This window comes from Panthera tigris, chromosome D4 (assembly GCF_018350195.1).
Source record: "Panthera tigris isolate Pti1 chromosome D4, P.tigris_Pti1_mat1.1, whole genome shotgun sequence".
Lineage (NCBI taxonomy): Eukaryota > Metazoa > Chordata > Mammalia > Carnivora > Felidae > Panthera > Panthera tigris.
Window position 1 is genome coordinate 85,349,498 of NC_056672.1, and position 27,672 is coordinate 85,377,169.

General features: G+C 53.4%; 2 protein-coding genes and 1 long non-coding RNA gene across 11 annotated transcripts in view; 2 read left to right on the forward strand and 1 right to left on the reverse strand.

Annotated features, from left to right (window-relative positions):
• GARNL3 (GTPase activating Rap/RanGAP domain like 3) overlaps positions 1-13,449 on the forward strand; it is a 149,304-nt gene extending 135,855 nt beyond the window's left edge. For all 4 annotated transcript variants that reach the window (XM_042965070.1, XM_042965071.1, XM_007094420.3 and 1 more), the window contains 6 exons: positions 4,721-4,828; positions 6,331-6,449; positions 8,709-8,847; positions 9,641-9,856; positions 11,370-11,496; positions 12,984-13,449. In XM_042965070.1, the coding sequence (XP_042821004.1) occupies positions 4,721-4,828; positions 6,331-6,449; positions 8,709-8,847; positions 9,641-9,856; positions 11,370-11,496; positions 12,984-13,161 (887 nt within the window). In that variant the 3' untranslated portion in view covers positions 13,162-13,449. The remainder of the gene's footprint in view (positions 1-4,720; positions 4,829-6,330; positions 6,450-8,708; positions 8,848-9,640; positions 9,857-11,369; positions 11,497-12,983) is intronic.
• LOC122233255 lies at positions 336-16,478 on the reverse strand. Of its 2 annotated transcripts, none has more exons than XR_006210783.1 (6): positions 16,167-16,478; positions 6,348-6,680; positions 4,926-5,512; positions 3,879-3,920; positions 1,650-1,764; positions 336-1,140 (listed from the first exon to the last, which is right to left on the reverse strand). It is a non-coding gene; the product is annotated as an uncharacterized LOC122233255 (long non-coding RNA). The 2 variants fall into 2 exon arrangements; XR_006210784.1 differs by having other exon boundaries at positions 1,650-1,781.
• Positions 16,479-16,594: 116 nt separating this feature from the next.
• Positions 16,595-25,200, forward strand: SLC2A8 (solute carrier family 2 member 8). Of its 5 annotated transcripts, none has more exons than XM_042964846.1 (10): positions 16,595-16,692; positions 16,790-16,952; positions 17,231-17,437; positions 18,835-18,934; positions 20,335-20,534; positions 21,241-21,384; positions 21,484-21,592; positions 22,274-22,447; positions 22,846-22,991; positions 24,571-25,199. In XM_042964846.1, exons 1-10 carry the CDS (start codon positions 16,637-16,639, stop codon positions 24,706-24,708), a joined length of 1,437 nt encoding a protein of 478 aa, XP_042820780.1. In that variant the 5' UTR covers positions 16,595-16,636; the 3' UTR covers positions 24,709-25,199. The 5 variants fall into 5 exon arrangements, with proteins under 5 accessions (XP_042820780.1, XP_042820783.1, XP_042820785.1 ...); XM_042964849.1 differs by having other exon boundaries at positions 22,914-22,991; positions 24,571-24,658; XM_042964851.1 differs by lacking the exon at positions 22,846-22,991 and having other exon boundaries at positions 24,571-25,200.
• Positions 25,201-27,672: the final 2,472 nt, after the last annotated feature.

Sequence of the window (27,672 nt, forward strand, 5' to 3'; positions counted from 1 at the left end):
TTTCACCTATAATTGTATGAATTTAGAGTAGTGATTTTAATCGGCCCGCATGGGGCCAATACTTCGATTAATCTTTGATTAATAAGTATGGGAGAGCTAACTACCAGCAGAGAACTCTGTTTGGTAAACCTCGTCTTGCAAGATGTGAGATTTGACAGCCCCTGTGATGAGAGGGCCGATATGCACACTGCCTCCAGAGTGTTCCCTTGACCCCCGGGGCTGGAGCCAGGCTGCCCCTGCCGCCCTGTGTCCCGGTTACAGGGCCCAGCGGAGCAGGGGGACGCGTGTTTGAAGTCACTTGTAGAAAATCTCTTTATCTTTTTCTTTAATCGCTTTAAAGGGTAGCCTTTTCAATTTATTGAAAAATCTGTGAGAAAAACTTGTGGCCAAATGCTTTACAAACTGATGTCGATTTTTTTTTTTCTTTTAACCGCTTGAAAGGATAGTAAGGATTTTAGGTGGGAGAGAAAATCAGAACAGAAAGACAGAGCAGGTTATCAGAATGGGATGATTAGTCCCAAGATGAAAACGGAACACGGAAACAAATGTGGATGGACATCCTCTCTGTACCACATTGGAAGCTTATGGACGGGAGCAGACCGGGTTCCCCTGGGCGGGAGTGGCCCAGGGCTGTGCCAGGTGTGGTTCAAGTGGCCTCTCCAGGTCATTACCCCTGGCTTTGGTGGTCTCCTGGCTTCAGGCTCTGCTTTCATCTCAGCATGGGATCGGTGTATGTCTGTTTTCCTAGACCCACTGAGCCGTCAGAAGATAAGCTCTGTGTCTTTAGATGCCACGTGGGTCAAGGCCTTAGCAATCCCGGAGATTCCCAGACCTGCCTCTGTCTTCCCCAAGCAGTGCCACTTCTGTCCGTTTCTCTGGGTCCGGAATCTGGCTTTCATTTCCCATCTCCCTCCTTCTCCCAGAAGGCTGCCAGGTCCCCGGTGAACGACCCCAGAGAACCAGTTGGTTTTCCCCACGGTCACCCAGGCCACTTCTGTAACTCCTTCCCCCACACGCACGGGCTGCTGCGTTTGCTTGTTTTCATCAGATGCCTGTGCAGTAAAGGCCCTTGTCAACAGGCTGCTGTAGAATGATCTTGCCCCCTGCAGTGTTTGCAGCTGATTTTTGTCAGCTTCCTTTCTATTAAAAAACAAAACGAAGTAACAAATAGCTTTTAGAAATTCAGAGTGTTGTAGAAAGAGATTTTTATCTCAGATATGTTAAAGATGAAAGTATTTTGTAATAGAAATTACAACTTCCAGCTCTATGTTCTTTGAGAAAAGTGTATTTGCAAGGTAAATTTCAGGGGGACAAAGTATAAGTAGTTCAACGGATGATCTTATTTTCTTGTGATTCATTTCTATCTTGAATATCACAGTCAGTCTACTTAAAAAGAAAGAAAACTTGGCTGTGACCTTAGCATGCAGTAATGATTCACATTTAATGCAAATGATAAATCTCGCTACGAAAGGTGAACTCTGTTTGCTGATGGTGTTTTAAAGAGAATCGTGCAAGGAAACCAGAAAAGCTTACGTAAGTGCTGTTCTCAGTGTGAGCCTATCTAACCTACATCTTAACTTCCGGATGAGTCACGTGAAGAATACAGAACCCACCACTCGTGACTGCTGTGCAGGTTAACAGGATCTTACCTGTGAAGTCCATAACACGTTGCCAGGCACCGCAAGATTTTCTCTTTCCTCCTTTTAACTCCGGATTCATCAGAGCAGCAGTCAGAATCCAGTTTGGTAACCTCCGTAGGCTTTTCTACACGCAGAAAGGGACTTCAGGGAAATTCGTTTTAACGCTAGAGATAGTGTCTGTCACCTGCTCCCTCCCCACCAGCCGGATGGGCAAAGTCAAAGGAGTGAAGGTCAAGGACTCCTAGCTGCTTCCTGTGATATTTTCAGAATCCTGCCCTTCACCCCAGCCCCCCATCCAGGCTTTCCTTTTTAAACCACAACAGATGACCTTCTCTGTGCCAGGCACGAGTTAGATTCTGCAGACAGGGCAGTGAACGGAGCTGCCAGGGACCGCAGTGAGCTCACAGTTTAGGGGAGAGCCAGGCAATGGCGCCAGCACCCTGGGTGTGAACGTGCTTCACAGCTCTGGGCCTTGAGAGACATGCCTTGCTTACTTTTCTAAACCAATTCGGTCTGATTTGGAGCCCCCCCTTCCCCCCTCCCTCACCCCCAGCCTCAGGTACAGAAACTACCAGTATTGGTTATCAGGAGGGAGAGCCGTCTCCATCTCTGGGGTCCTATTGGAGTCGCTGGGGCTTATTCAGGTGGAAGGGGGAGGGGAGAGGCCCCTGAACTGCAGTCTGGGGCACCTCATCCATGTCTGTGTGACCGTTTCTCAGGCCGACAGCTCCGCCGTGGGACAGGCTGAGCCCCCGAGGCACATTCACACTGCTCTCCGCCATCCGGCATGCTCTGTGCTCCCCAAGGTCAGGTCTCCTCCGCCCCAGACCCCCTCAAACCCACCAGCAGTTTGCTGGCCTCTGATGGGAGTTGGGGCAGAACTCGGGGGTGGAGAGGAGGTGTGTGTAAGGGACCGGAGCCTTGAGGGACACATCTCTGACCCGTCCTTCCTGAGTGGGGACAGGGAGGGAAGGGCCATTTACTCATTCAGCAGATATTTACTAAGCACCTAAGGTGCCTAGGTGTTTCAGCAGTGAGTAAAATATACACAGATCCCTGCCTGTCAGAGTGTACTTTTTAAGGGCAGGTAGACAATTAACAGGACAAGAAAAACATCCAGTATGTTGAACGGTAGTAGGTGCTAAGGGAAATAAAACAGGGAGAGGGACCAGGGTTCAGCAGGATTGGGGAGTGCAGGTGTCCATTTAGGGAAAGTGGCGAAGGAAGGCCTGCCTGGGAGGGGCGCTCGGAGAGAAGACCCTGAGGGAGTCAAGAAGGGGTTTGTGTTCCAGGAACATTCTAGTATTTCATTGACTGGTGTGGCCCCAGCAGAGTGAGTGTAGGTGTGAGTGGATGAAAATGGTATCTGAAGAGGACCGGATTTGGGGGGCGGGGGGGGGGGGGGCTGGGAGATGAAGAGCCTCTTACTCTGGGGAGCGGCCAGAGGATTTTGAGCAGAGGGGCGACAGGATGGGGCTTACGGGTGAAAGGACCGGGGGCCACTGTGCGGAGAACTTCACGGAAGCTCGTGCCTGCACTCGTGGGATGACAGATGGCAGGGGCTTGTACCAGCACACAGCAGCGGAGGTGCTGAGATGTGGTCCAACCCCAGGGGTGTTTGAAATACGGGAACCAAGATCGTTTGCTTGACGAATCCAGCAGGGCATGTGGGGGAGGAGAGAAGGGAGGCTGTCCCTGGGAACAGGAGCAACTGGAAAAATGGAGAATACCATTTCCTGAGCTGAGGGGAAATCTGAGAGGAGCGAGTTTGGGAGGGAACATCAGGAGTTGAGTTTGGACACATCAGTGCCTCCCCGATACGCTAGCGGAGGCCCCAGGGACTCGGGAGAGTGCCCACGGGACACCTTCATTTGGGAGCCGTCGTTAGCATGTAGGTGACACTTGGCATCACCAGAAGCGGGGATGTGGGGAGAGAGAGTGAGAGGAGCCAGCGGGCTGAGGAGTGGCTCCGGGGAAGGAAGTCTCCAGAAAGGCATCATGAGAGGAGGAACCAGTTCCTGAAGCCTTCAGGCCCTGCCCAGCAGCTCCAGCTTTCACGCACGTGCCTCGCCACTCGCCACACAGCGGGGACACAGCTCTCCGTTCCAGCCAGGGGTGGGAGTGGCTGCTTCGCGGACGTGCAGTTTCTTTTTAGGGTCAGAGAGGGGTCATAAAATTGGACCGTGGCATTGCACACCTCTGTAAATTTACAGAAAATACAGTGAATTGTACACTTACCGTGGATGGATTTTATAGTGTGTAAATTATAGCTCCATGAACCTGTTTTTTAAAATAATTAAAAATAATTCAATTAAAAATAAGATTGTACAGGTAAAACATGATGGGCTTCTGGAATAAAAGGAGCCTTTGCTCCTGTACGGACCTTCTCACTCTGAGAGGATCTGAGCCACCTGGACCTGTGCTTCGAGCTCAGAGCAGGCCAGGAACGGGCGGCTGTTCAGCCTGGCCTTAATCTAATGCTGGCCGTGTTCCCCAAGGTGACACAGGCACATGGCTTCAAGTTTTCCTAGCAAAATGTTGGGGGGGGGGGGGGGTGGGAGCCAGTGGCGGGAGTATCCAGCTCCCACCGTGCTTGTCCTGCTGAGTGAGGCGGGAGGGCCTCCTCCGTCCAGGCGGCCCCGGCACCAAGTGTCCCTTCTTCTCTGCAGTCCAGCACACCTCTGTTCAAACCCTGCCCCCGCCCCCCCGGGTGGTACTTGTGAGACTCTGGACCAGCCGCTTCACCTCTCCTGGCCTCAGTCTCGCCATCTGCACAACGAGTATAATCATGGCACCTGCTTCAAAGCATTCAGACGAAATAAGCTAACTTTTGTAAAGCTCGGTGCCCGGCACATAGTAAATCCTTCCCAAATGCAGCCGCCAGTGCTTGTAGTGTCATGGCCGCGGCTCCGACTGCCTCCCGGCCTGAGAACCTGGCGTCGTGGCGGGGTTAGTGCCGGCCGTCTGTGAAGACCTAGCAGATAGGATGCTATTCCGGTTGCCTGTTTTTCAAACATCTGATTACCCGGCCCTAAGCGTTGTCTCTAACAAAAAAATGAGTCGCTGTTGTTTTGTTGCAGACAGTTGCATCTATAAAAAGGTTTGCCCATTTAATGGGGGCTCTTTTTTGGTTCAACCCTGTGCGTCAGATTTCCAGTTCTGTTGGAACCAGGCTCCTTATGCAATTGGTAAGAAAACCCTCGATCGTTTTGCCCTACCCGCCCCCCCCCCCCCCGCCCCCCGTAGACCCATCTGATCTGTTCGGTCCCGTGTCAGCCAACTTACTGGCTTGCTGCTGGACTGCCATGAGTTATGTGAGTATGAGGAGTGCTCAGAGTGTTCTTTTCCTTTTTCAATTGTTTTCCTTTCTGTTCCCCCTTTGGGACTGTTGCCATCCACTGTGCCTCCCAGCTGGGAGCATGGGAGCATTTGAGATCAACGAAATCCCGATTTTCAGGACTTGGGTATCTTTCAGTATCATTTCATTTCTGGGCTTCGCTTTCCTTTTCCTACAATTTGAGCGCGAGATCTCCAGCCTTAAAACACTGACTGACTTGGAGAAGCCCAAGGCATTCGCGCCGTGCTTACGTATTTTAGAGCTCGAAAACCAAGAGTCCCAGAAACTCGGGTACTTTGCCTGCCCCTGAAACATCGGGGCGTGAGAGGTGGTGCTTCCCTTCTGGGGTGCAGGATCCGCAGCTGGGCACCTGCCTGGTGAGAGTCGGATCAGAGCCAAGAATGTTCGAGTCAGTGCTGTTTTCCTCCAAGGCCAAGGATGTGACGGTAGGCAAACATCCTAGAGTCTTGAGAACAGAGGACCCCATCCAGATACCGGAGGATCTAGTGAGGCTTCGGTGATGGATGAGATCTGGCTAAAGAGAGAGAGAAGGAAGGATTGAAAATCGCTTTCAGGTTTTTTGAGCCCCAACATTGGAGGTCACTTGAGAGAGCAAGGCGAGAGGCAGGGTGTGAGAGAACGTCCCCTTGGTAAAGCCACGAGAGGAGGGAGTTGACCACGGAGAGAGCAAAGAGAGAGCAGGCCAGCGTGAGGGAGCGTGGGAGAGTGAAGTGGCCAGCGGGGAAGTCAAAGGTGAGGGCCCAGGGCAACCAGGGCAGTTTGGGGGCCTGGAAGTCAGTGTGGCATAAGAAACCACTTCAAAAAGAGGCGCTGACCTTTAACAAATAACTCAACAACCCCATTGACTCCGAAGTACCCTGTGAGGGACAGTGAGGACATGGCCCCTGCTCGGGCATACGTGACTGGAGGAGCACGGAGGAGGAAACAAGTGACAGAGCAGGAAGAGCCACTGAAGGCCAGGGTTCCGGGCAGAACAGGACGGACCGGAGGAGAGGGCCGCGCTGCAGTCTGGACAAGGAGGGGGACTGTCTGTCGGGACTTGGGCCGGTGAGCCTCCAGGAGACCGGCCTGTGAGACCGCAGTAGAGACGGGGACAAGGAGAAATGGAGACCACGCACGGCTGCTTCAAGCGGAAGCCTGCCAGCTAAGGGGAGGCTGCCTCAGGAATGAGGCGCTCGTAGAAGCGGGGGGTGGGGGGGTGGGGGGGTGGGTGGGACATGCCCGGGGAGGAGGGAGAGAAGCAGCCAGAGGAATGGGGGAGACGGGAGCGTCCGGGGCGGCGAGGGCCCCAAGCCGGCGGGCTGGGGGCTGACGCGCCCCATTGCCTTGCAGTCTGCGCCTTCCCGTACCTCCTGGCCTTCACCACCGACTCCATGGAGATCCGCCTGGTGGTGAACGGGAACCTCGTCCACACGGCCGTCGTGCCACAGCTGCAGCTCGTGGCCTCCAGGGTGAGTCACTTGTCTGAGGGTCTTTGGGAGCCCGAGCAGCCGAGCTCCAGGAGGGCACGGACGCCGTCTCATCGGGTCAGGCCCCCGTGTGCCCGAGCGCCGGCGGCAGCGAAAACGCAGGAGACAGACCGCCGTCGGGTTTTCCCGTGTGGCCCCCTCGGGCCTCGGAGCGCCCCATCTTGGTTTTGTTAGAGTGTCACCCGGTGCTGGTAGCAGTTGGGAAGCTGTCGGCTGAAGAGAGGAGTATGTAGTCAGACGGGGTTGGATCAGGGGTCCCCGCTGCACTGAGGAACAGCCCAAATCTAGAAAAGAACGAGCTCAGAGAGTCACTTTCTTCCTCTGCTGCTTTCCATCCTTAGCTTGATTTTGTGTCCCATGAAATGTGGCTAATCGACTAACCCACATCTAGCAAGAGACTTTGAGCAAAACCAAGGGACACCAGAACAAAGATGACTTTGTAAGGTGCCTTCTGTCGCTGGCACACAACCCGGGCGGTCTCATCCCAGCCCCTCCCTTGTCAGCCCCACACAGTCTGCCCTGGCCTTGCCAGGCCTGGATGGTCCCCCTGCCAGGCCCGCACGGTCCTCCTGCCCAGGCCCGTGGCGCGTTCTCCATCCCGACGTGCATCACGCATCCCCTTATGTGGGTGGGCCACTCCTTGTCTGTCTGTCTCCCCTACAAGGCTGACAGTTCCACAAGTCAGGGACTGGCTATCTTACTAACACAGCGCCAGTGTTGTGCTGCTAAAGGTTTCATTGCCAGCGCTCCAGGATGTGTGTGTGTGTGTGTGTGTGTGTGTGTGTGTGTGTGTGTATGTGTGTACACATACATATATATGTACCTCAGTTGGCTATAAATTTTACCAATGGAAAAATTAAAATAGCTTATGATTTACAAATAATATCATGGACCGTGCTTTTTATCTTAAAATCTGTTTAGCCAGTTGGCACTCACAAGTCCGTTCGCTAATTTTTGCTAATTCTTGTAACCCACAGCCAACCTATGGCTGCGGGTCAACCCTGATTTTACACCTGGGAGTTCTATGTCAGTACGTCAATTCTTCTTCCAATAAGCTTGTTGCCATTAAATCTGATTTGTGATCTGCCGTCACTCTGTTTCTCACTCTGGTACAAATCAGTCACTAAACCAAAACTTCTTCCAATATCAGCAGTGGACTCGACACGCATCTACTTTATCCTCACCATCAGAAATTCTGTCCATCACACCGAGCCTAGACGGTCAACAAAGCAACACATCGATCTCTGATTTGTAATGTTTGCCAATTTCCATGGTGTAAATAGTCCCACCGTTAGGATGTGCAGCTTCCAGCGTGAACCCGCTGAACTCAGGGTCGGGAAGCCACGTGCTATTTGCAGTATTTTCACCACGCAGATGCTATTGATGTCAGTAGCCTCAAGAGCATAGATAATGGTGAATGTAGCCATCAAGTTAGGAAAGGTCGAATTTTGACATTTAGTACCTTCGTTTTTATTTTTATTATTATTTTTTTAGAGTTTATTTATTTTGAGAGAGTGCATGTGTGTGCTCGGGGGAGGGGAGAGAGAAAGAATCCCAAGCAGGCTCTGCGATGTCAGCACAGAGCCCGATACCGGACCCGATCGCGTGAACCGTGAGATCGTGACCTGAGCCAAAACCGAGAGTCAGATGCTTAACCGACTGAGCCACCCGGGCGCCCCGGTACCTTTGTTTTTCATGTAATGTATTTATGCTGAATAATGGCCGTGTTTAGCTTGCAAACTCCCCGTACAGGCGCTCACGGGTCAGTTGGAGGCTGGCCTCAGCACACCACCGCTGTTACCACCAAAGCCCGCACGTCGTGGGTGTGCGCGAGTGTTGGCCGGACCCGTGAATGAACGGCCCGTTTCCCCATCTGTACGTTGACCCGACTGAATCCAAAATCCTTTCCAGGCCTAACTCTGGGGGTGCCCGAGGTTCCCGTTGGGCCAGCGTGCACTAGGTGTGTGTCTGCAGAAGAAACGTGGGAAACAGCCTCATCTCTGTTGTCATTCAACAAACGGATGAGGGGAAATGCCGGGAAGCTGAATGCTCAGGAAAGGTCTGGGGCGACGGTGCAGGACTTTGGCTCTGGAAGTCCCCTGCCCAGGCATGTCACTGCACCGCAGGCCCCGAGGACGTAGCAGCGGAGCCGAGGAACCGTTGCGGGCTCTGCCGTGACGACAGGAGGGTCGTGGGTACGGGGAGCCAGGCAGCTCCATAATGCTTTCTCTTTTATTCTAGTCGGATATATACTTCACAGCAGCCGCTGCCGTGAATGAGGTCTCGTCCGGAGGCAGCTCCAAGGGGGCCAGTGCCCACAATTCTCCTCAGACACCCCCGGGCCGAGAGACTCCAGTGTTTCCTTCTTCCCTGGGGGAAGGTGAAGTCCAATGTTTACTGTCTTATTAATAGATATTTTTGATCCAATCTGATTTCTCCAGCTCATTCTCGAATAGCGACATCCGATTCCTGCCTAACAGAGTCGCTGTTGAACACTGTAAAAAATACAACACCTCGCATTCTGAGTGCTTTGGTTGCATTCTTAAGAAAGCTGGTAATAACAAGCCAAAAAGTCCCATGAAAATAACTGTTTCAGTGGGGAGGAGGGTGTTGAGGGCTGGAGGTCCCAACTTGCCACAGCAAAGGTGTTTTTCCTTGGGGGATGTTAACGATACGGTAGGTTTTTATGGCCTAAAGGATAGAGCCCTGAAACCTGCTGAGCACACCCAGCGCTCGCTCCATCTGGCTTTGCTCACGAATCCCAGAGGCCCCTGCCGTGGTTACCGCTTCGCTCTGAGCGCCGCGCTTTTCCCGCTGCTCACCGCATCAGTCGTTACCTCTCCTGTCCCCGAGAAGCTCGGGGCTCCCCAAACAGGCAGCCAGTGCTGCTGAGTGTGCTGCAGCCGTCTGCCCTCCCGTCTGCTCTTCTCTCCTGGGCAAGCGGAGCCCGTAGCGGGTGCATTTTAGCCCACGTACCTGGGAAAACCATGCCCTTAAAAGCCGAGGCCGTCAGGCTCCATCACTCCGTTGCCGCTAACGAGGCCTGGGAGATCAGCACGTGGCATAATTTCTTCCTTCATGCCAACTGGGTTGAGGCACCAGAAGTCACCCCTTTTGTAAACAGTGCAGACTTTTCTTAAAGTTCTCATGTTCTTTTCCAAATCCTATTTCAGGTGAAACTCAGTCCAAAAATCTGTACAAGATCCCACTCAGAAACCTTGTGGGCAGAAGCATCGAACGACCTCTGAAGTCACCTTTGGTCTCCAAGGCCGTCACCCCGCCCACGTCCATCGGCCTCGGCATCGCTGCCATCCCTGTCACTCACTCCCTGTCCCTGTCCCGCATGGAGATTAAAGAAATAGCGAGCAGGACCCGCAGGGAGCTGCTGGGTAACGATGTGCCGGTTTTGTGTTTTCACTGTTCGTAAATAGACCAGCTGGTTTCATCTTTGGATACTAATCATCCTCAAAGAGCATGAGTTAAAAAAGAAACTTTCCCTTTAGTAAAGGAGTCATAAATACATTACAGTGCAGCCACACCAAGGAATACTGTACAGTTATCTCATGGACACGATGTGTCCGTCTGCATTTATTGGTGTGGGAGGCCACCCAAACCATGCCAAGGGCAGCAAAGGGAGTTTGTGAAACAGTATATCTAGTCTGACACCATTTTTTAAGATAGAAGTATCTGTATATGTCTGATTTTCTAGAAAGCGTCTAGAAGGATTTATAATGTGCATTTCTCAGATAACATATTTGTGTATTTGGAAGTTTAAATTTACCATGTTTTTTTCTAATTTTTTTCAATGCTTATTTTTGAGAGAGAGAGAGAGAGACAGAGCATGAGTGGGGGAGGGGGAGAGAGAGAGGGAGACCCAGAATCCAAAGCAGGCTCCAGGCTCCGAGCTGTCGGCACAGAGCCTGCCGCGGGGCTTAAACTCGAGAACCGTGAGATCATGACCTGAGCCAAAGTCAGATGCTTAACCGACTGAGCCACCCAGGCGCCCCTAAATTTACCATGTTTTTTTTTTTTTTTTTTTTTACTATTTGTGGTGCAGTTCAGTTATTGCTTTTTGAAGCCCATAGACCATGGGGGCAGGTCTGTGGGGATGGCACAGACATGAGGTATTGGGTACGCCCTTCTCTTTCACTGTTACCAAGATGGGAGGCCGGACCAGAGAAGCACAAATCACCGTGAGAGTTGTGCAGAGGCTAGACTGCCATAAACACGTTTGTTCCCAATTATGAAAACAAAGTGAGGAAAAATGGAAACGATGTGCTAAACCAGTAAGAACCGGTTTGAAACTTAACTGGGACCTGCACGCCCTAAAACTGCAAGGACGGTTCACCTTGGCACATCGCCGCCTTGCCGTCCTGTTTCCTGAGAGCAGGGGCGGGGATGCAGGCCACCTGACAGGGCAGGCTTTGTGGGTCAATTTGAGAAGTGGGTGCCTTCCACTGTGCTTTTAAAGTGTGCGTATTGCTATTTTAACCCACTATTCCCTACAAAAGCTTGATCTGCCAGCCGCTGTTTTATAAACCACCGTGCTTTTCTGAAATTGAGCCTCAGAATTGTAGAATTCTAGTTTGCAGTGGTAGGATCGTACATTTTCTCTCCTTTTTTAGACCCTCCTGAGTCCCTCACTTTCCTTTCTTTCTTTGTTTTTCTCTTTCTTTCTGTACATATATTCTTTATGATCAGGAAAAAAAAAAAAACCTTCCACCAACAAGAAAACCAATTACTTTAAAATATATACTTTATCATAAAGCCCTTCCTGCCTCTATCCCAATAATGGACCAATATCCAACCACCAACAGCAACAACAACAAAAAGGCACTTTCTGTCTCCATGACAGCCCTGTGGGAATAACCCTCTGAACTGTGCTTCTCCCCCGTAATCCAGGCCTGTCTGATGAAGGTGGACCCAAGTCAGAAGGAGCGCCAAAGCCCAAATCAAAAGCCCGGAAGCAATTAGAAGAAAGCCAAGGAGGCCCCAAGCCAGGGACAGCGAGATCAACTAGCAGCGACAGGTATAGGAGGAGGCCGTCCCCAGCTGTCCCTGCTCAGGGTAGTGGCCCTTTCTGCTGACTGATGATGCCATTAGGCAGATGGTCAGCATCCAGCTCCTCTCTGAGGACCCCCGGCTGGCCCAGGGAGGGACCCATGCAAATGAACATCCTCACAATTCAACAAATAAAAATACATTATGAGAATTTTTATTTATTTTTATTTATTTTTTATTTTTTTTGCTCACCAGCTCACCAGACAGAGATTTTTTTAAACCAAAATGCTCAGTGGGAGTGACAGAAAATAGGCCCTCTCCAGTGCTTCTGGTGGGAATAGAAACGGGTTCAGCCTTTCTGGATGGCAGTTCCGCATCCCATGTCAATGAACATTTGTTGAGTCCCACTAATTTGTCCCCTGAGAGCCTCTGTGTCCCTCAAGCAATCCTGTGTGCTCCTGTATGGAAAGTAAGGGGGCACATGTCCAGACTCCATTAATCCATTCAACACACATTCTTAGAGCACCTGACACTGAGCTGGGTGTTAGGGATATGAAGATCACTCTTGGGGGTCCACAGGCCCAGGGAGGGAGGAAGTCCAACAAGAACATTCTAGAAATTACAGCATTCTGGGCTCGCAAGGTGATGGAGAGGAATCAGGAGTGCCAGCTGCCCCACACCTGGGGCAGGGAGGGTCTCAAACACCAGGAAAGGCTGAGCCAGGTCTCATAGACACAGGAAGCATTAGCCTGCCCAAGAGGGGGCAGCACTCACAGATGCTTTAATCTAACAAACTGAGCCCCTACCTGCGTGACAAGTCCAACTTTCATGGACCACACCTTCTGGTGTGAAATTGGGGTGGGTGGGTAGGGTTCAAGAGGGCTTCTCTGAGGAAGTAGCATCGAGCCAAGCGTTGACTGAATTAGAAGGAATGAGGGGAATGGCAGGGGCAAAGGCCCTGAGGCAGACACAACATGGCCCGCTCAGTGGCCAAAGTCTTGGCGGGGGCTTTTATAGGCTAAATGAGTACTTGTTGAATGAACAAACTCACTGAATTTGGTCAAATTGGTTTTGCAGCTATCAAGAGGGGATGGGGGTGGGTTGGGAGGAGGCAGAAGGGTCAGCAGGGCCAGATCCTGTGGTCTGTGGTCCCGTGGGTAGAAGTTTGAGCCTTATCTTCAGGCCGTGGGGAGCCCCAGGAGGGTTTTAGGCAGAGAGTGACACTATCCAGATTCGCCCTTTAGAAAGGTAAAAAGCACCTCACAAACACCGCCTATGTGTCACCACTGGCCTTTAAAACTCCCAACAGCCCATGAAGTATGGCTGGCTGACTGCAGACCCCAACCTCTGCGGGGGTGACTCCTGCATGTCCCAGCTTTCCCTGTAAGGGGGGGGGGAGGGGACGGAAGGGGAGAGGCAGGCTTATGAGCTCAAAGGAGCAGGAAACTGCCTGACAGAAGAGGCCCCGGTCACTAGTGCTCTCCAGGGATCCTTTATGTGACTTTTCTCTTCCAGGATCACATCGGGCTCCTTGGAAAGTCCGTCTGGTCCAGAAGCCAACCCCGAGGGGCGCTACTACTCGACGGGCTCCGAACAGGACCCTGTGGTGGACAGAGAAGGCAGCCCCGTGTGGGGCAGGAGCCCCTTCCAGCTCACAGCTTCCTCGGACGAAGACATTATCGACCTGAAGTGATGGGTCGGGATTGAGTTTCCCATCTTTAGTTTTCTTATGGAGGTTTATACTCTTCAACCAGTTCTGACAGCGTTTCTCGACAAAATGTGGCTTTTAGCCCACCCATGATCTACTGGACCAAACCTTCTGCACACCTGGCCGGTTTGGGTCTCTCCAATGTCCGGTGCCATCTTTCTTGACCTTTGTTTCTTTCTGTTTGGGAACCATCAGTCCCCTTGTAATAAAGGTGGTAGATTTCATCGAGGTTTTAGATTGAAACTTTGAATAAATCAAAAATGTTCATTCTTATGTACTGCAACCTTCTCATATTTTATATACTTAGATGGAAAAATTATTTTTTCATTATGGTTTTAATTTATGTCACATAATGTGTTTCTTTTATAAAGAAGAGCCATTGCTTTTAAAACCTATTATAAATAAGTTTTCTTTCTGCACCTTTGGCCCCTGTTGCTGTTTCGGGTCACAGTGATTGGCACCAGCTGCGTCCCCACCTATAGACTTTTGAGAAAGGCTGAATGGTTAGTTCTTAGAAGTTCCTGCTTCCTCCTTGTGTCTCACAAAGAATACCAGGGGTGGGAGCTTGTTAAGAGTCTTAAGATGATTTTGTTTGGTTTCGCTGTTGCTCTCAAATCATATAGCCAGGCAACAGTCACTCCTTGTCATCAAAATTACTCTCAGATCCCCTCCTCACGTTTCACGTGAATCAAGTGATCGTCCTCCCTCTTGTCCTTACCTGCCTTGTGTGGCCCCCCTCCTCAAAGTGAGAAGAAAATGCAGGCTTGACCAAGAGCAAATGAAACCGTGAAAGCTCAGCCTCTAACCGCGGGGAGATCAAAGGGGGAAACCTAGTTTCACTGACGCTGTAAACATTTTCATCTGTATGAAGAAGGTAATTCACCTTCTCGCTTGAGTCTGACAGATCCCGTCGTATTAGCTCTCTTCTTGCCTATATCACCCACCAAAAGACACGTGAAGTCATTCTCCCATTAGAGCATCTCTGAGGGTTTTTCCGCAGGCCTTCCCTGGAAGAGCAGAGAGCTGTGTTTGACCTGACCTTGATCTGACAGATTTTACAGAAGTTTGGGTCCTATCTTCTTGTGGGCCTTGCACCCTGTCTGTCTGTTGCACCACAGTGGTCTTTGTGCAAGAAACGGCTCAACATGGTGGACTCGGCGAAGGCTGTGTGGTTCCCTTCAGCAGATGGCAAGAGGTGAGAATAACGCAGACGGTGCTTTCTGGATATAGCCAGGTTATCTCTCGGGGTAGCGGCTGGCCCGTTCTTCATCTTTGTTTTGTTATGCCCTTTTGTACCTCGTGGTCCACTCGTGCTGTGTCTCAACCTCATGAAAAGTTTTGTGAGTCAGGTTTCACTATTATTGCTTGTCAAATGAGTAAACAGGCTCAGGAGGGGGCAGTGATACGAAACTGGTGAGTTCTCTGACCCCAGGGCTATGCTCACTCTCCCATCCACCATACAGAGTCAGTCTGAGTGCCTTGTGTCCATTGGATCTGGCTGGTGTTTTTCATGTTAAACTAATGTGTAAGCTTTCCGAGCTTGTCTATGTGTTCTTTCTGTCATCTTTTTGCCTGAAGTTTCTTGCTTCTCGGCCGGGAACAGAAAAGCCGAGGGTGATTTAGAACATTCTTCCAAAGAGATTGGCAGCATCAGAACCGCCCCAAGATTTGCCAGGAGTCACGGATCCAAGGAGCGAATATAGAGAGGGCAAGAAAGAGGTTGAGCCTACAAATCAGATCGATGGGGCTTCGCTTATAAAAGGGGGGGAGGGCGGCTGCTCTGGCAGCAATATCTGCTTCCAGAGGCCACGAAGTGAATGCTGCACACGGGAAGGGAGACCACCGACCAGAGGGCAGGAGGAGGTTTGGAGGGCCTGTGGCTCAGAGGGCTGTGCTAGCTGGGCTCACTGGAGTGTCCTGTCCACGTAAGCCTCTCTGCACACCCCACTGGCTGAGTTACAGAGTACACCGTTTGCCATGGGGTTTCAGGTATTCATCCACTCTGCAAGCACCCAGGGCCCACTCACTGGAGGAGGAGGGCATACCACTGAGGGAGGGAGGGAAGTAAACAAGTGATCGCAAAGCAGTGATAAGAGCTGAGAGAATTTATAACTTGAGCACAAGATGCTGTGGAAGCATAGAGGGGCGGGTGCCTGTCTTCAAAGATAGTACAATCAGGTGGCTGCACTGGGTCAAACAACTTTCATAGTCATACTGGCTAGCATTTGAGTGCTTCACGTGTGCTTGGTCTTTTATGTGCATTGCCTCTGCTCAAAATCTTCCCAGAAGGTGGATATTGTCATCCCCACTTACAGATGAGTTAACAGAGGCCCAGAGAGGGATTAGAAGCCAAACCTCTTACTCTCATAGCCCTGGTTCTTGCAAGAATTACACAGCACTGCACCTCAGCTGCCCCATACAGAGTGTGCATTTGCCAGGTACAAATGGCAAGATTCTTCAGAGCCCTGACATCGTACCTCCAGCAGTGACTTGGGTGCGTATGCGAAGAGGTTAGCTGTTAACATCGGCAAGAGACTGGAAGATGGCAGGTGGTAAGATGAAGATTCAAGAGTTAAGATGACCTATGGAGTGAATGTAACTTAACCGGGAGCCTGAGGCTCACCATTTAAGCCCAGATCAGTCGCATAACCGAGGACCGTGCCCAACACAGGTCCTTAGCACCTGGAGGTCCTAGTGGTTGTTGGCTGGTAGCCGTCAGCAATCTGGGGGCCCCGAGTAGTGACCCTCCACAGGGGTGGATTGCAGCGCGCAGGGCCATGCCTCTGCCCCCAGCAGCCCGGCTTCCAAAAGGAAAGAGGCCCAAGACAGTCGTTTGAAGACATTCCTCCCTGCGGTTTCAGTGGGCTGATCTGGGCCGGGTGCCTCCAACCCAGGCCCCAGGGCAGCGGTCAACGCAGAGCAGGAACTGCAGAGCAGCCCAGGCAGCCTGCTCCCCAGAGTCGGGGCGGGAAGTCGGGTGCGCGACCTACCTGCTCCACCTTCGTCCTGCTGCTAGCCTCATTGGTTGAAGCTAGACTAAGAGGCGGCTCCAGGAGAAAATGTAGTCCCCGCCTTCCACCTTCATTGGCCAGCTCAGCTTGAGTCAGCTTTCTGATCCCGCCTCTGGGTTCGCACCACACTCCTATTGGATGGTTATAGTCCGGGCCCAGATACAAACTCCGCCCCACCTAAACATTGGCGAGCTAGGTCCTGGGGGCGGTTCCAGTGAGCGACACCAACCGGCTCTTTTCTCCCATTGGTCGGCTTTGATTTGGGGGGTGGCTCCTAGCGCAGACGCTAACCCCGCCTTGCGTTCCCATTGGCCGTTCCCATCCGGCCCCTGAGCAGACCCTCCCCGCCCATTGGCCGGCTCTGCTGTGAGAGGCGGGTGCGTGCTGCACTCGCGGGACCCGTGACAGTTCAGGCAACAGAGCTGACCAAGCAGGCGTTGGGTGCAGACATGACGCCGGAGGACCAGGAGGAGACCCAGCCGCTCCTGGGGCCGCCCGGCGGCAGGTGAGCACGTAGGGGGGCGACTCAGGCCCAGGGAGTGGCCTCGCCCCTTCTGCTGCGCCCAGGCCGGCGCCGCTCACCAACCGCCCTGTCCCCGCAGCGCCCCTCTCAGTCGCCGGGTCTTCCTCGCCGCCTTCGCCGCCGCCCTGGGCCCGCTCACCTTCGGCTTCGCGCTCGGCTACAGCTCCCCCGCCATCCCGAGCCTGCGGCGCGCCGCGGCCCAGGCCCTGCGCCTCGACGACGCCGCCGCCTCCTGGTTCGGGGTGAGGCCTCGGGCTCACCCTCCAGCCCGCCTGGGACCCTCTTCCTCCCGTCTCACGCGCAAGGGGACCCCGCCCTTACCTTGCTTTGGGCGGGCACTGAGACCCTCCTCCGGGTGCGTCCCTGCTCTCCTGCCAGGGGTCACCCTCCCCCGCGGACCGCCAGCCTGGGACCCCCATCCCCTTTTCGCTGAGGCTGCTGCTGGGGCTGGGATTGAGGGCGAGGTTGGGCTGAGGCTCCCTGGCGTCCCCTCTTCATCCTGCGGTCGCCTCGCCCTCAGGCCATCGTGACCCTGGGAGCCGCGGCGGGGGGCGTGCTGGGCGGCTGGCTCGTGGACCGCGCAGGGCGCAAGCTAAGCCTTCTGCTCTGCACCCTGCCCTTCGTGGTCGGCTTTGCAGTCATCACCGCGGCCCAGAACGTGTGGATGCTGCTCGGGGGCCGCCTTCTAACCGGCGTGGCCTGCGGTATTGCCTCGCTCGTAGCTCCGGTGAGTGTCCCCCAGCCTCGCGCCCTGGGACAGAAAAGGAGCGGACCTGGGAGCGTGCTTCTCCCTGGCTGCGGCCTCCTGGGTGCCTGGCACCGTTCCCCTTACCAGCTTTATCTTCCTTACCCCCGCAACGGGCCTTGGAAGGAGCCGCCGTTATCCTTGTTTACAGATGAAGTGAGCTTCAAAAACTGAAGTCCTTTGTCCAGCCACAACTAGTCAGTGGCAAAGCTACTTATTACTCGAACCCAGGACTGTGCCACTTCACCAGGCCTCTCTCTTGCTCTACAAATAAGATGCCATCTGTGGATGGTCACAGAAGCCTGCAGATCTTAGATCTCCCACTGTCATTCAGACCATTGAATACAGCTTAGGAAAATTCTCTTCTAGTTTGTCCTGGCAGCAAAGGCTGCTGGGCTCTGCTGCTCCCCTTCACTACTCAGGAGCTAGTCCTCTGGCTGCTGTATCTCTCCTCTCCCCATCTCCTGAGCCACCACTGTCCAGGCTGACAGTGCCGGCTCTGCCACTCACTGGGGCCGAGCACCTCTCTGTGCCTCAGTTTCCTCCCCTGTAAAGTGGGGCATTGCCTCATGCACTGGTTGTGGGGACTGACCGAGACTCTGCATGTATAGCCCTGGAAGGCCTTGGACCCTGGCAGCTGAGATTGTAGGGTGACCGGGGAACTGCTGCTGGCCATGGGCTCGATCAACTACCCACACGTCAACCTGGTGACATTAAAAGTAGTGGCTGTGAGTCCTCCCTGGTCATTCCTTTGCACCTGCCACTCCCTTTACCCGCATTTTCTGGGCAGCAGGCAGTAGTGGAGTTGGATTTCATGTTTTGGGTTTTGTTACTGGACAAAAACACACCCATCTTAGCCGTCGGCATAAGGTAATAGAATAACCTAGAAGTGTGGGCAAGACCTTTCTGGCCCCCGAGCCCAGAGAAAGCAGTAGCAGTCACTGGTAGCAACTGAGGCAGAGTTCTGGTTCCAAGGGCACTGCTCAGAGTGTGGTCCTTGGACCGGCAGCCTGGGTGTCATCTGAAGCAAGTTTGAAAGGCAGAATCTTGGGGCCCACCCTAGACCTACTGCATCAGAAGCTGTATTTATTGAGGCTAGTCATGCAATTAAATGAAAGTTTGAAAAACTCTGTGCCACCTCCCCACAAACACACACAGCAGCCACGTATATACCCTTAATCCCCTGTAAAACACCTGCTGCTGATCACTTGGAGACGTGGGGAGGTACGGGGAGGGCTTCGGCGACCTGGGACCTGCAACCAGAGGCCCACCTGGCTTGGAGCAGCCCCAACTGAGGTTCTCCTCAACTCTGAATAGCCGAGGCTCTTGTTTTAAGAACTCTTGGGCACCGAGTAAAGTTTTCTCTCCGTTGCCACCAGGTGTATATCTCTGAAATCGCCTACCCTGCAGTGCGGGGGCTGCTCGGCTCCTGTGTGCAGCTGATGGTCGTCACAGGCATCCTCCTAGCCTACGTGGCAGGTATGGTTTTCATGGTATCTCTTTTGATCTCTGCTAATGGCTGGGTGGCCATTTTGAAGCTGTAGAAACTGAAGTTCATAGAGGTCAAGGGGCTTGCCCAAGGTCACACAGCCAGTGCCCAAGGTGCCAGGGTCCCAGATCACCTGCCTGAGCGCCTGGGATGTGTGGGTCTTGTGCCTAACTCCCAGGGAGGGTGGGAGAAGGCGATGTCCTCATCTTCCCAGGGCAGAAGCCCATTCCGAGGGTGTGGGGAGGGCTGACTGGTTGGGTCACTGTGCAGTAACAAATTAAGAATTTAAGGGGGTGGGGGGACACCCCAAAAACTCCAGCCCAGGAGTTTGAGGGCCCAAGCCTGTCTCTCAGAAATACTAGTACTAGATTTGCAGCGTGAAGGAGGAGGGTCCCAGGGAACCCGAGGGTCAGAGCTGGGGTCAACATGAGGAAGCTTCTGGAGGCAGACATGTTTTCGCTAGAACTGGGGTAGAAAGAGGCTTCATACCTGATGGTTCCACATTAGGGGACACTTTCTGGCTCTGTCACACTGCCCCAGGGAGCCTCGCTTCCCCTGTCTTTAAGTGGAGATAACCCTACCTAGCCCAAGGCTGTTGAGGGACTAAATTAAGCGACACATGAAAAGCAGCAGGCCCCACGAGAACTGTCAAGGGATGGCCTTATACCCAGCGAGGAATGGGGGCTTCAGGAACCTGACTGGCAGTGGCAGGGCCCAGAGCCTGTGCCCTCTGGTTCTTCAGAGTGGACGACATGCTGGTGTGTGGTCATTCATTTTTACCCACTTAGCATCCAGACTCTAATTCAGAGTCCTACCAGCAGTCTGGCTGCTTTTGGGGACCCGCAATGTGCCGAAGCCCCTGCCAAATACAGACATTGACATTTGGGACAGACACATGGGTGTCAATATGCCTACAGAATTACCTCATCATCACCTGCACTTTGATTGATCAATTTCTGTGAATATTGATCCACTGGTGTTCAGGAAAAAAGTCTCTCCCACTCTGTCCCCCTTCCTCTCTAGAGGAGCCCACTTGCCTGCTTCTTGTGGCCTTCCAGAGTCTGTGCATGCATGACGACTATGCATATTTATTCTCCCACCCCTCCCTTTTAGACAAAACAAGTGCCTCATTCATTTTTGATTGCCACGTAAATATCCACTGAGCAGATGTAGCATAATGCGCCCACCAGCGTTGTTTACGCAATGTTTCTCAACAGATGGTATTAGTAACAAACGCGAGCAAGGGTAGTAGCCACACAGAGGTCGTGAGGCCCCCACCCTTTAAGCTGAGTCCCGGGGGTTGGTGAGAGGGCAGGCGCTCCCTGATAAGGTGCAGGCTGGCCCACTCCGCACTGACATCTGAAACCGCCACCCCCCTGCCCCCCACCAGGCTGGGTCCTGGAGTGGCGCTGGCTGGCTGTGCTGGGTTGTGTGCCCGCCTCCTTCATGCTGCTGCTCATGTGCTACATGCCCGAGACCCCACGCTTCTTGCTGACCCAGCACAAGCGCCAGGAAGCCATGGCCGCTATGCAGTTCCTGTGGGGCTCTGAGCAGACCTGGGAGGAGCCCCCTGTCGGGGCCGAACACCAGGTGAGGGGCTGGGATCCAGAGCCAGGGTGGGGAGGAAACAGTGAGGTATGGCCCCTTTGCAGCCAGGGGAGGCTAGCACAGCCTGTCCCCAAGGCTGTGCAGACACACACGGGGAGGAGAGGCACAAGTGGTGGCATTGTCCTATGTGTGAGCAAGCAAAGGCCTGCTGGAGCCCCACTACTTGGCTGGGCCTTAGCCTTGATCTTACTGTCCCAGGAAGAGAAAGGCCCAGTGGGTCAGAAGGAAACGCAGGCGCAACCTTGAGGAACTGGATTTTTAAATGGGATACTGGAGGGCAGCGGAGAAGACTGAGTCTCTGCCACTTACCTGCTGTCTGACCTTCCCATCCTTAAGCCTTCCTTTCTTCATCTGTAAGATGGGAGTCCTAGCATGTGCCTGGTGGTGCCAGGAGAGGCACTCGGCCCAGGCCCAGGCCTGAGGCTGGTAGGATTCTGGAACCCCTGGCTATGTGCCCATGTAATCTCTTTGTAGTTCCCCCAGCAAATCAGGAAAGGGCATGGGGAGGTGAGGTCCTTACAAATGGGAGAGGCTAAAGTGATGCGGAGACCTGTCTTGGACCCGAGGCCCAGGTGATAAGAAGCTGAGCCTCACTCCCTCCACCAGGCTTTAGGACAGGGGCTCAAAGCCAGCAGGCCCCTCGGGAGGGGGTAGGGAGAAGCACTGACACCGGCCTCTGTCTGAGCAGGGCTTCCGCCTGGCCCAGCTGAGGCTTCCTAGCATCTACAAGCCCTTCATCATCGGCGTTTCACTCATGGCCTTCCAGCAGCTGTCAGGGATCAATGCTGTCATGTTCTATGCAGAGACCATCTTTGAGGAGGCCAAGTTCAAGGTAAAGAGGCCTCCGCCCCGGCCTGCCTCATCCAGATGCTGTGTGGTTGGGGCCTAGTCCTGGGGTCTTTGCCTGACCCGCCTCGGCCCATCTCCCCAGGAGAGCAGCCTAGCCTCGGTCATCGTGGGCATCATCCAGGTGCTGTTCACCGCCATGGCGGCCCTCATCATGGACAAAGCTGGGCGGAGGCTGCTCCTGACCTTGTCAGGTGAGGCCCGAGGGCAAGGGCTCGGCCCTTTGAAAATGGGGTGGCGCAGGCCAGGGTCCCCACCACAGACTGGAGGGTCTTTGCCAAGGCCACCACACTGAGACAGGAAAAGGCCAGCCAAGCACCCCTGAGAACAAGGCCGAGATCCATGGGAGCCCTTACTGAGTGCTTGCTCCAGACCAGGCCTGCACTAACAGACCCTTGCAGTGAGCCTCCAAGCAGGCGCCATCGGGGCCCCAGTTTACAATGAGGAAACTGAGGGCCCAGCAGGAGAAGTGACTCAGAAGCTGGAGGGCTTTTGGGGCAAGTGACTTCACCCCTCTGAACCTCAGTTTTCCCTGTATGAAATGGGGGCGATGGGCCATTGTGAGGATCCAGAGATGATCTGCACAGGAGTGAAACCCATGCTGCTGTCACAGTTACCACTCCTGCTCCTTGGTCCAGGAAGGCACTGCCACCAGGAGCTTCTTGGAGTTGGCTCCGGTTCGAGGTCCAAGCTGGGGCCGGCCCGGGCTGGGTGCTGCCGATCTGGGCTCCTGGGTCCCGCTCACCACCCTCTCAGAGAAACCCAGGCCGCATCACCGTGGCCACACTGCACTGAGACTCTAACCTGAGTGCCCCGTGCCCGGACCACCGTCCGCTTCTCCCAGAGCCCTGCGCACTGCCCCCTTCCGCCTGCAGGTGTGATCATGGTGTTCAGCACCAGTGCCTTCGGCGCCTACTTCAAGCTGACCCAGGGCGGCCCCAGCAACTCCTCACACGTGGACCTCTCGACACCCATCTCCATGGAGCCCACCAGTGCCAGCGTGGGGTTGGCCTGGTTGGCAGTGGGCAGCATGTGCCTCTTCATCGCCGGTGAGAGGGGGCCCGTGGGGAGGTTGGGCGGGGGGCCTGTGGGGCCATTCCATCACTGCCGGGTTCCTGCGGCTCCCAGCCAGTCCAGGCCTCCCCATCCCACAGGTCCCCCGCCCCTGCGTTTATGGCTCTGACCAAGGCCCCGGACGCTGAGCTAAACCCTTCTCTGCCCCTTTCACTTACTCCCCAAACAGCCCTCCAAGCGGGCCCCGGCATGACCCCATTCTACAGAGAAAAGCCTGGTACTAAGAAGTAGAGGGACTGACCTGAGACATCGCTGCAGGAAAGCACAGAGCTGGGGGGCCCTGACTGGAAACTGCGAGGCTTTGGCCCAGGGGGTCTGTGGCCAGCCAAGGGGTCGGCCCTATGGGCTTCTGATGCCTGTCTTGCTCCCACAGGCTTCGCCGTGGGCTGGGGGCCCATCCCCTGGCTCCTAATGTCTGAGATCTTTCCTCTGCACGTCAAGGGCCTGGCCACAGGTGTGTGCGTCCTCACTAACTGGTTCATGGCCTTCCTGGTGACGAAAGAGTTCAGCAGCGTCATGGTAAGTGCAGGCCCTGAGGGTCTCCTCCTCATGTAGTCAGTGGGGAGCGCTTTTTAGAATCACTCTTACTGCAGAAGACTCAGGGCCAGTGGCTGAGGCCCCACCATCCTGGGACACCGGCCATCTTGGTCAGGGACGAAGGGAAGACAGATGGGCCAGAAAAAGTGCAGAACACAGGCTGTGACCACTCAGGAGCCTTCAGGCCATTCCGGCAGAAGGAAAGCAGGATACAGTTCCACCACTGGACAGTGGGGACATGGGCCAGGATCTAGGGCTGTGCGGGAAGAACTCTGGCTTTGGAGTTGACAAGCCTGGGCTCTAACCCCACCTCGGCCACTTCCCACTGTGTGGCCTGGGGTGTGCTGCTCACCTTCTCTAAACCAGCTTCCTTGGCTGAGGATGGAGGAGGGTGACAGCACCTTCCCCTCAGGGTTGTGGGAGCGTCAGTTCATTTTAAAACTTTGCTACTTTTGCACAGATGGACTGACACAGCCCTGGACCCTGCCACGGGGCTCCCCAGCTGATAGGGGAGGATGGTTCTGGAGCAGAGAGGCCACCTGTCCAGGCATTCATTCCCGTCCGCCCCCCCTCCCCCAGGTCTCCTGGTACATACCATGTCCAGGCCTGTTGGAGGAGCCAGAGACAACAATGAACGCAGTGGACAGGGTGCCCTGTGGATGGATTGGGGTGGACGGGGTGGATGAGGTTGGGCTGGCAGCGGACAGCAGGAGGAGAACAAACCACTGGGAGGCTGGAGGGGTGGGGGGTAGGGGTGGGGGGTGGGGGTGGGCAGGCCAGGAGAGGCATGGATGCCTGGGGTTGGCCTGGAGTCTCTGCAGGGCCTGGGTCTCAGGCGGGCTGCGCTGGGGAACACATCGGGAAGACCGGGGCAAAGTCTTAGCGGTGGAAATTACTCACTGGGAGCTGTGCGGAGGGACCAGCAACAAAGGAGGGGGGGCGGCGGTAAAGGACCTAACAGTGACCCAGGAGTGTACAGTGTCCCAGAGTTTGGCGGGGAGTGCTGGGTCACCGGGTCCCAGAGGGAAAGGAGCTGACAAGGGAGGGGCCTCTGGTCCTGGCACCTGGGAGGTCATCAGGTCTGTCCTGGGAGGGTGACCAGGCTCTGAGTGACGGGAAGTGCTCTCTCTTCCTTCCATGCCAGTGGGTCCTGAGTGTCCTCCGTGCTCACACTGCCCCAGTGCAGCCTGCTCCCTGTGGCACCAAGAAGAGACTCCTCTGGAGGGCAGGGAACTCAGGGGGCAGGGCCAAAGCACAGTGTAGAGAGTAGGTCTGGGGGCCCTGGAGGCAGACACCAGGGGTGGGAGCCCAGCTGTCACTTGACAGTGGGGGTCTGACCTTGGGGGAGGCACTTCATGACAGTTTTGCCAGCTTCCCCAGCCACCCAGCGTCCACACCTTGTATGGTGCTCGTTGCAGGTTTCTGGATGGCAGGGCCAGACCCTCCTCCACACCCCTGAGCCTGGGTGGGGGGATGGGCGGAGGGGGCCAGGGCCTCAGCTCAGGGTCCATGAGGGCTCCTGACCTGTTGTGTCTACATGAGGCCCTTCCTCTCTTTCCAGGAGGTTCTCAGGCCTTACGGCGCCTTCTGGCTCGCCTCCGCCTTCTGCATCTTCAGTGTCCTTTTCACTCTGTCCTGTGTCCCTGAAACCAAAGGAAAGACTTTGGAGCAAATCACAGCCCATTTTGAGGGGCGATGACAACCCCTTCTCATGAGTGGCTGCCACTCCTAGCAGGGCCGGCTTTGGGCTTCAGAGGAGACGGAATCACCTGTGACTCCAAGCTGGGCCTCAGCCAGAGCCTGGAGCCCCTGCCTGTCCCCAGGGAGGTGGAATGCAGGACCACAGCCCCTTGGAGCCTTGTCCTCCGGGGTCCCTCCTTCCTACCCAGCTCTCTATGGCCCAGCGAACCATGGGTAAGAGGTTCCCGGCCCCGGGGTCCAATTCCCACCACCACTCTGCGACTCAGGAGGAGGGAACTCCTTGGAGGGGCTTTGCTGCCCCGTGGTCCATCGTCCACAGGCCATCTCCACCTTGCCACAAAAGCAACAGCAGAGGAGGGGGACTCTCGGCTCCTCGTTTTCTGGAGGAGATGCTTTTGGGTGGTGACCCCCTCTCACGTGGCTGCATTATCAGGAAGGAACTTTGTTTGCCAAATAAAGATTTGACTCAGAAAATCAGGCCGTGGCCTCTTTGTGTGAAATGCAGTTTGAGAAGGACGTTTTCCCATCCCTTCCATACACCAGGCCTCCCACGAACTGGGCCTCGCCACAAATATCTACTGATTTACTTCTTCTTGTGGTCAGCTGGGCTTACTCTTGGCACTTGGACATCATTTATGGCTCCTCCATCCTTGGGCTCAGTCCCCTGGATCATTAGTTATCAAATCTTATTAACAACAACAACAACAACACATCTCTCCTTCTGGTGACTTTAATGGACCCACAAGTCTTTTACAAATTACTTTTATTATCCATTATAAAAGTAATACATGTTTATTGTAGGAAAATTGGAAAACACAGATTTATTTAGTATAATGATTTTTATAGCAGTTAACCATCTGCTAGGCATTGCCCTCAGCACTTTACAAATATTAACTCATTTCTTTGGATAAGTGATACAATAATTATGCATAACTGCACCTTTCCAGAGGTAACTTCTTTTAAGAATTTGGTTCTATCCTGGGGCACCTGCGTGGCAAAGACAGTTAAGCCTCCAACTCTCCATTTTGGCTCGGGTCATGATCTTGCAGTTTGTGAGTTCAAGCCCCTCATCGGATTCTCTGCTGTCAGCACAGTAGAGCTGGTGACTCAGTCAGTTGAGTGTCTGACTCTTGGTTTCAGCTCAAGTCATGATCCCAGAGTCATGAAATCCCTGCTTGGGATTCTCTCTCTCTCCTCCTCTCCCCTGCTTGTGCATTCTCATTCTCTCTCTCTCTCTCTCTCTCTCTCCTCTCTGTCTCAAATGGAAAAAAAATTAAAAAAAAAAAAAAAGAATTTGATACTATCCTGAAACTCTTCCTCCCTACATCTATCCTTTCTAGCATCACTACACACAGGTAGGACACCACACTTCCCATTCCGTGATCTGCTTTACTCACCTCCCGGGTTGTACAGCCCTCACATGTACCCACCTTGACACCTTCTATTAAGCCTTGTAACGAGACTGGGGAGTAGGAGAATGGAAGTGCAGTGGGGTCCAGGGCTGAGCAGTAAGGAGTTTTCTGGAAGATTCTGCAATGGCTGCTCTGATTTCAGTAAAATGTGCTAAGTAATACACAGGAACTTTCAGCCTTAGCAAAATCCAAGTTCCTTGCGGACTTCCAGAAACAAGGTCACATCCACGCACAGTAACTGCATATATACATTCTCATTCTTCGTGCCTGCACAGCAGCCCACCGGGTTGAGAGCCACATTCTGTGGTTCGGCAGGGTATTCCACAAATGGCCATTTAGGCCAGTTGTTGAATAGAGCGGTTCAGGTCTAATACATCTTTCTGTCCATTTGTTCTATCATTTATTGAGCGAGAAGTGTGGAAATCTCCACCTGTAAATGTGGATTTCTTTCTCCTTGCAGTTCTCTTGGGTTTTGCTTCATGTGCCTTAGAGATCATCACTGGGTGCACGCACATCTGGGATTGCTACCTTCTGATTGTTTTGTCCTTTAGCATGAAATGACCTTCTTTATCCCCGGTAATATTCCTCGTTCTGAGGTCTACTCTGTCTGATATCAGTATGACCACTCCAGCCTTCTTTTGATTGGTGCTTTGACAATCATTTTCAATTATATCTTATTATATATTCCTTTTTTGTAGTATCCTACACTTTTCTTTGTGATGGAAATACCTTTGGGGGTTTCCCTGAGGATACGTTATTTTTACTTTTTGTTTTTCATGATTATTAACATTATTTTGAGAGAAAGAGAGTGCATGCATGCACAAGTTGGGGAGCGGCAGAGAAAGAGAGGGAGAGACAATCCCAGGCAGGCTCCCTGCCCAGCACAGAGCCCGACACAGGGCTTGATCCTCATGACCTGAGCTGAAATCAAGAGTCAGACAGTCAACTGAGCCAGCCATCCAGGTACCCCCATATTTTCACTCTTAAAAACAGACTTTATTAAGGCATTATTTAGATACCATAAAATTCAACAATTGTAGGTATAAAAATATGATGACTTAGGAGGAATGTATACAGCTGTGTACTCACCACCACAATCAAGATATAAGACATTTTCGTCAGCTCAGAATGTTCCCTTGTGTCCCTCATGTCAGTCTCCTCCCTCTAGTTTTTCTTTTTCTAGAATTTTTAAAAAATGTTTATTTTGAGGGAGAGAGAGAGAGCATGTACGCATACATTTGGGGGAAGGGCAGTGAGAGAGGGAGAGAGAGAATCCCAAGCAGGCTTGCAGGGCACCAGCCCATGGACCATGAGACCATGACCTGAGCCGCAATCAAGAGTTGGACACTTAACCAACGGAGCCACCCAGGCGCCCCTCCTTTTCTAGACTTACAAAAATCCTGTTGTTTGTAGTATTTTGCGCCTGGCTTCTCTAACTGAGCAGAGCGCTTTTAAGATTCATCCATGCTGCATGCAACAGCAGTTCTCTTTTTATTGCTGAGTAGTGTCCCGTCGTACATTTGGACTAGTTCCGATTTGGGGCTATCATG

Coding starts and splice junctions, on each gene's coding strand:
- SLC2A8 (XM_042964846.1), top strand. CDS start 16,637: ATGACGCCGGAGGACCAGGAGGAGACCCAGCCGCTCCTGGGGCCGCCC. Junction 18,935..20,334: donor CCTCCTAGCCTACGTGGCAG/GTATGGTTTTCA, acceptor GCCCCCCACCAG/GCTGGGTCCTGGAGTGGCGC. Junction 21,385..21,483: donor TTGAGGAGGCCAAGTTCAAG/GTAAAGAGGCCT, acceptor CCATCTCCCCAG/GAGAGCAGCCTAGCCTCGGT.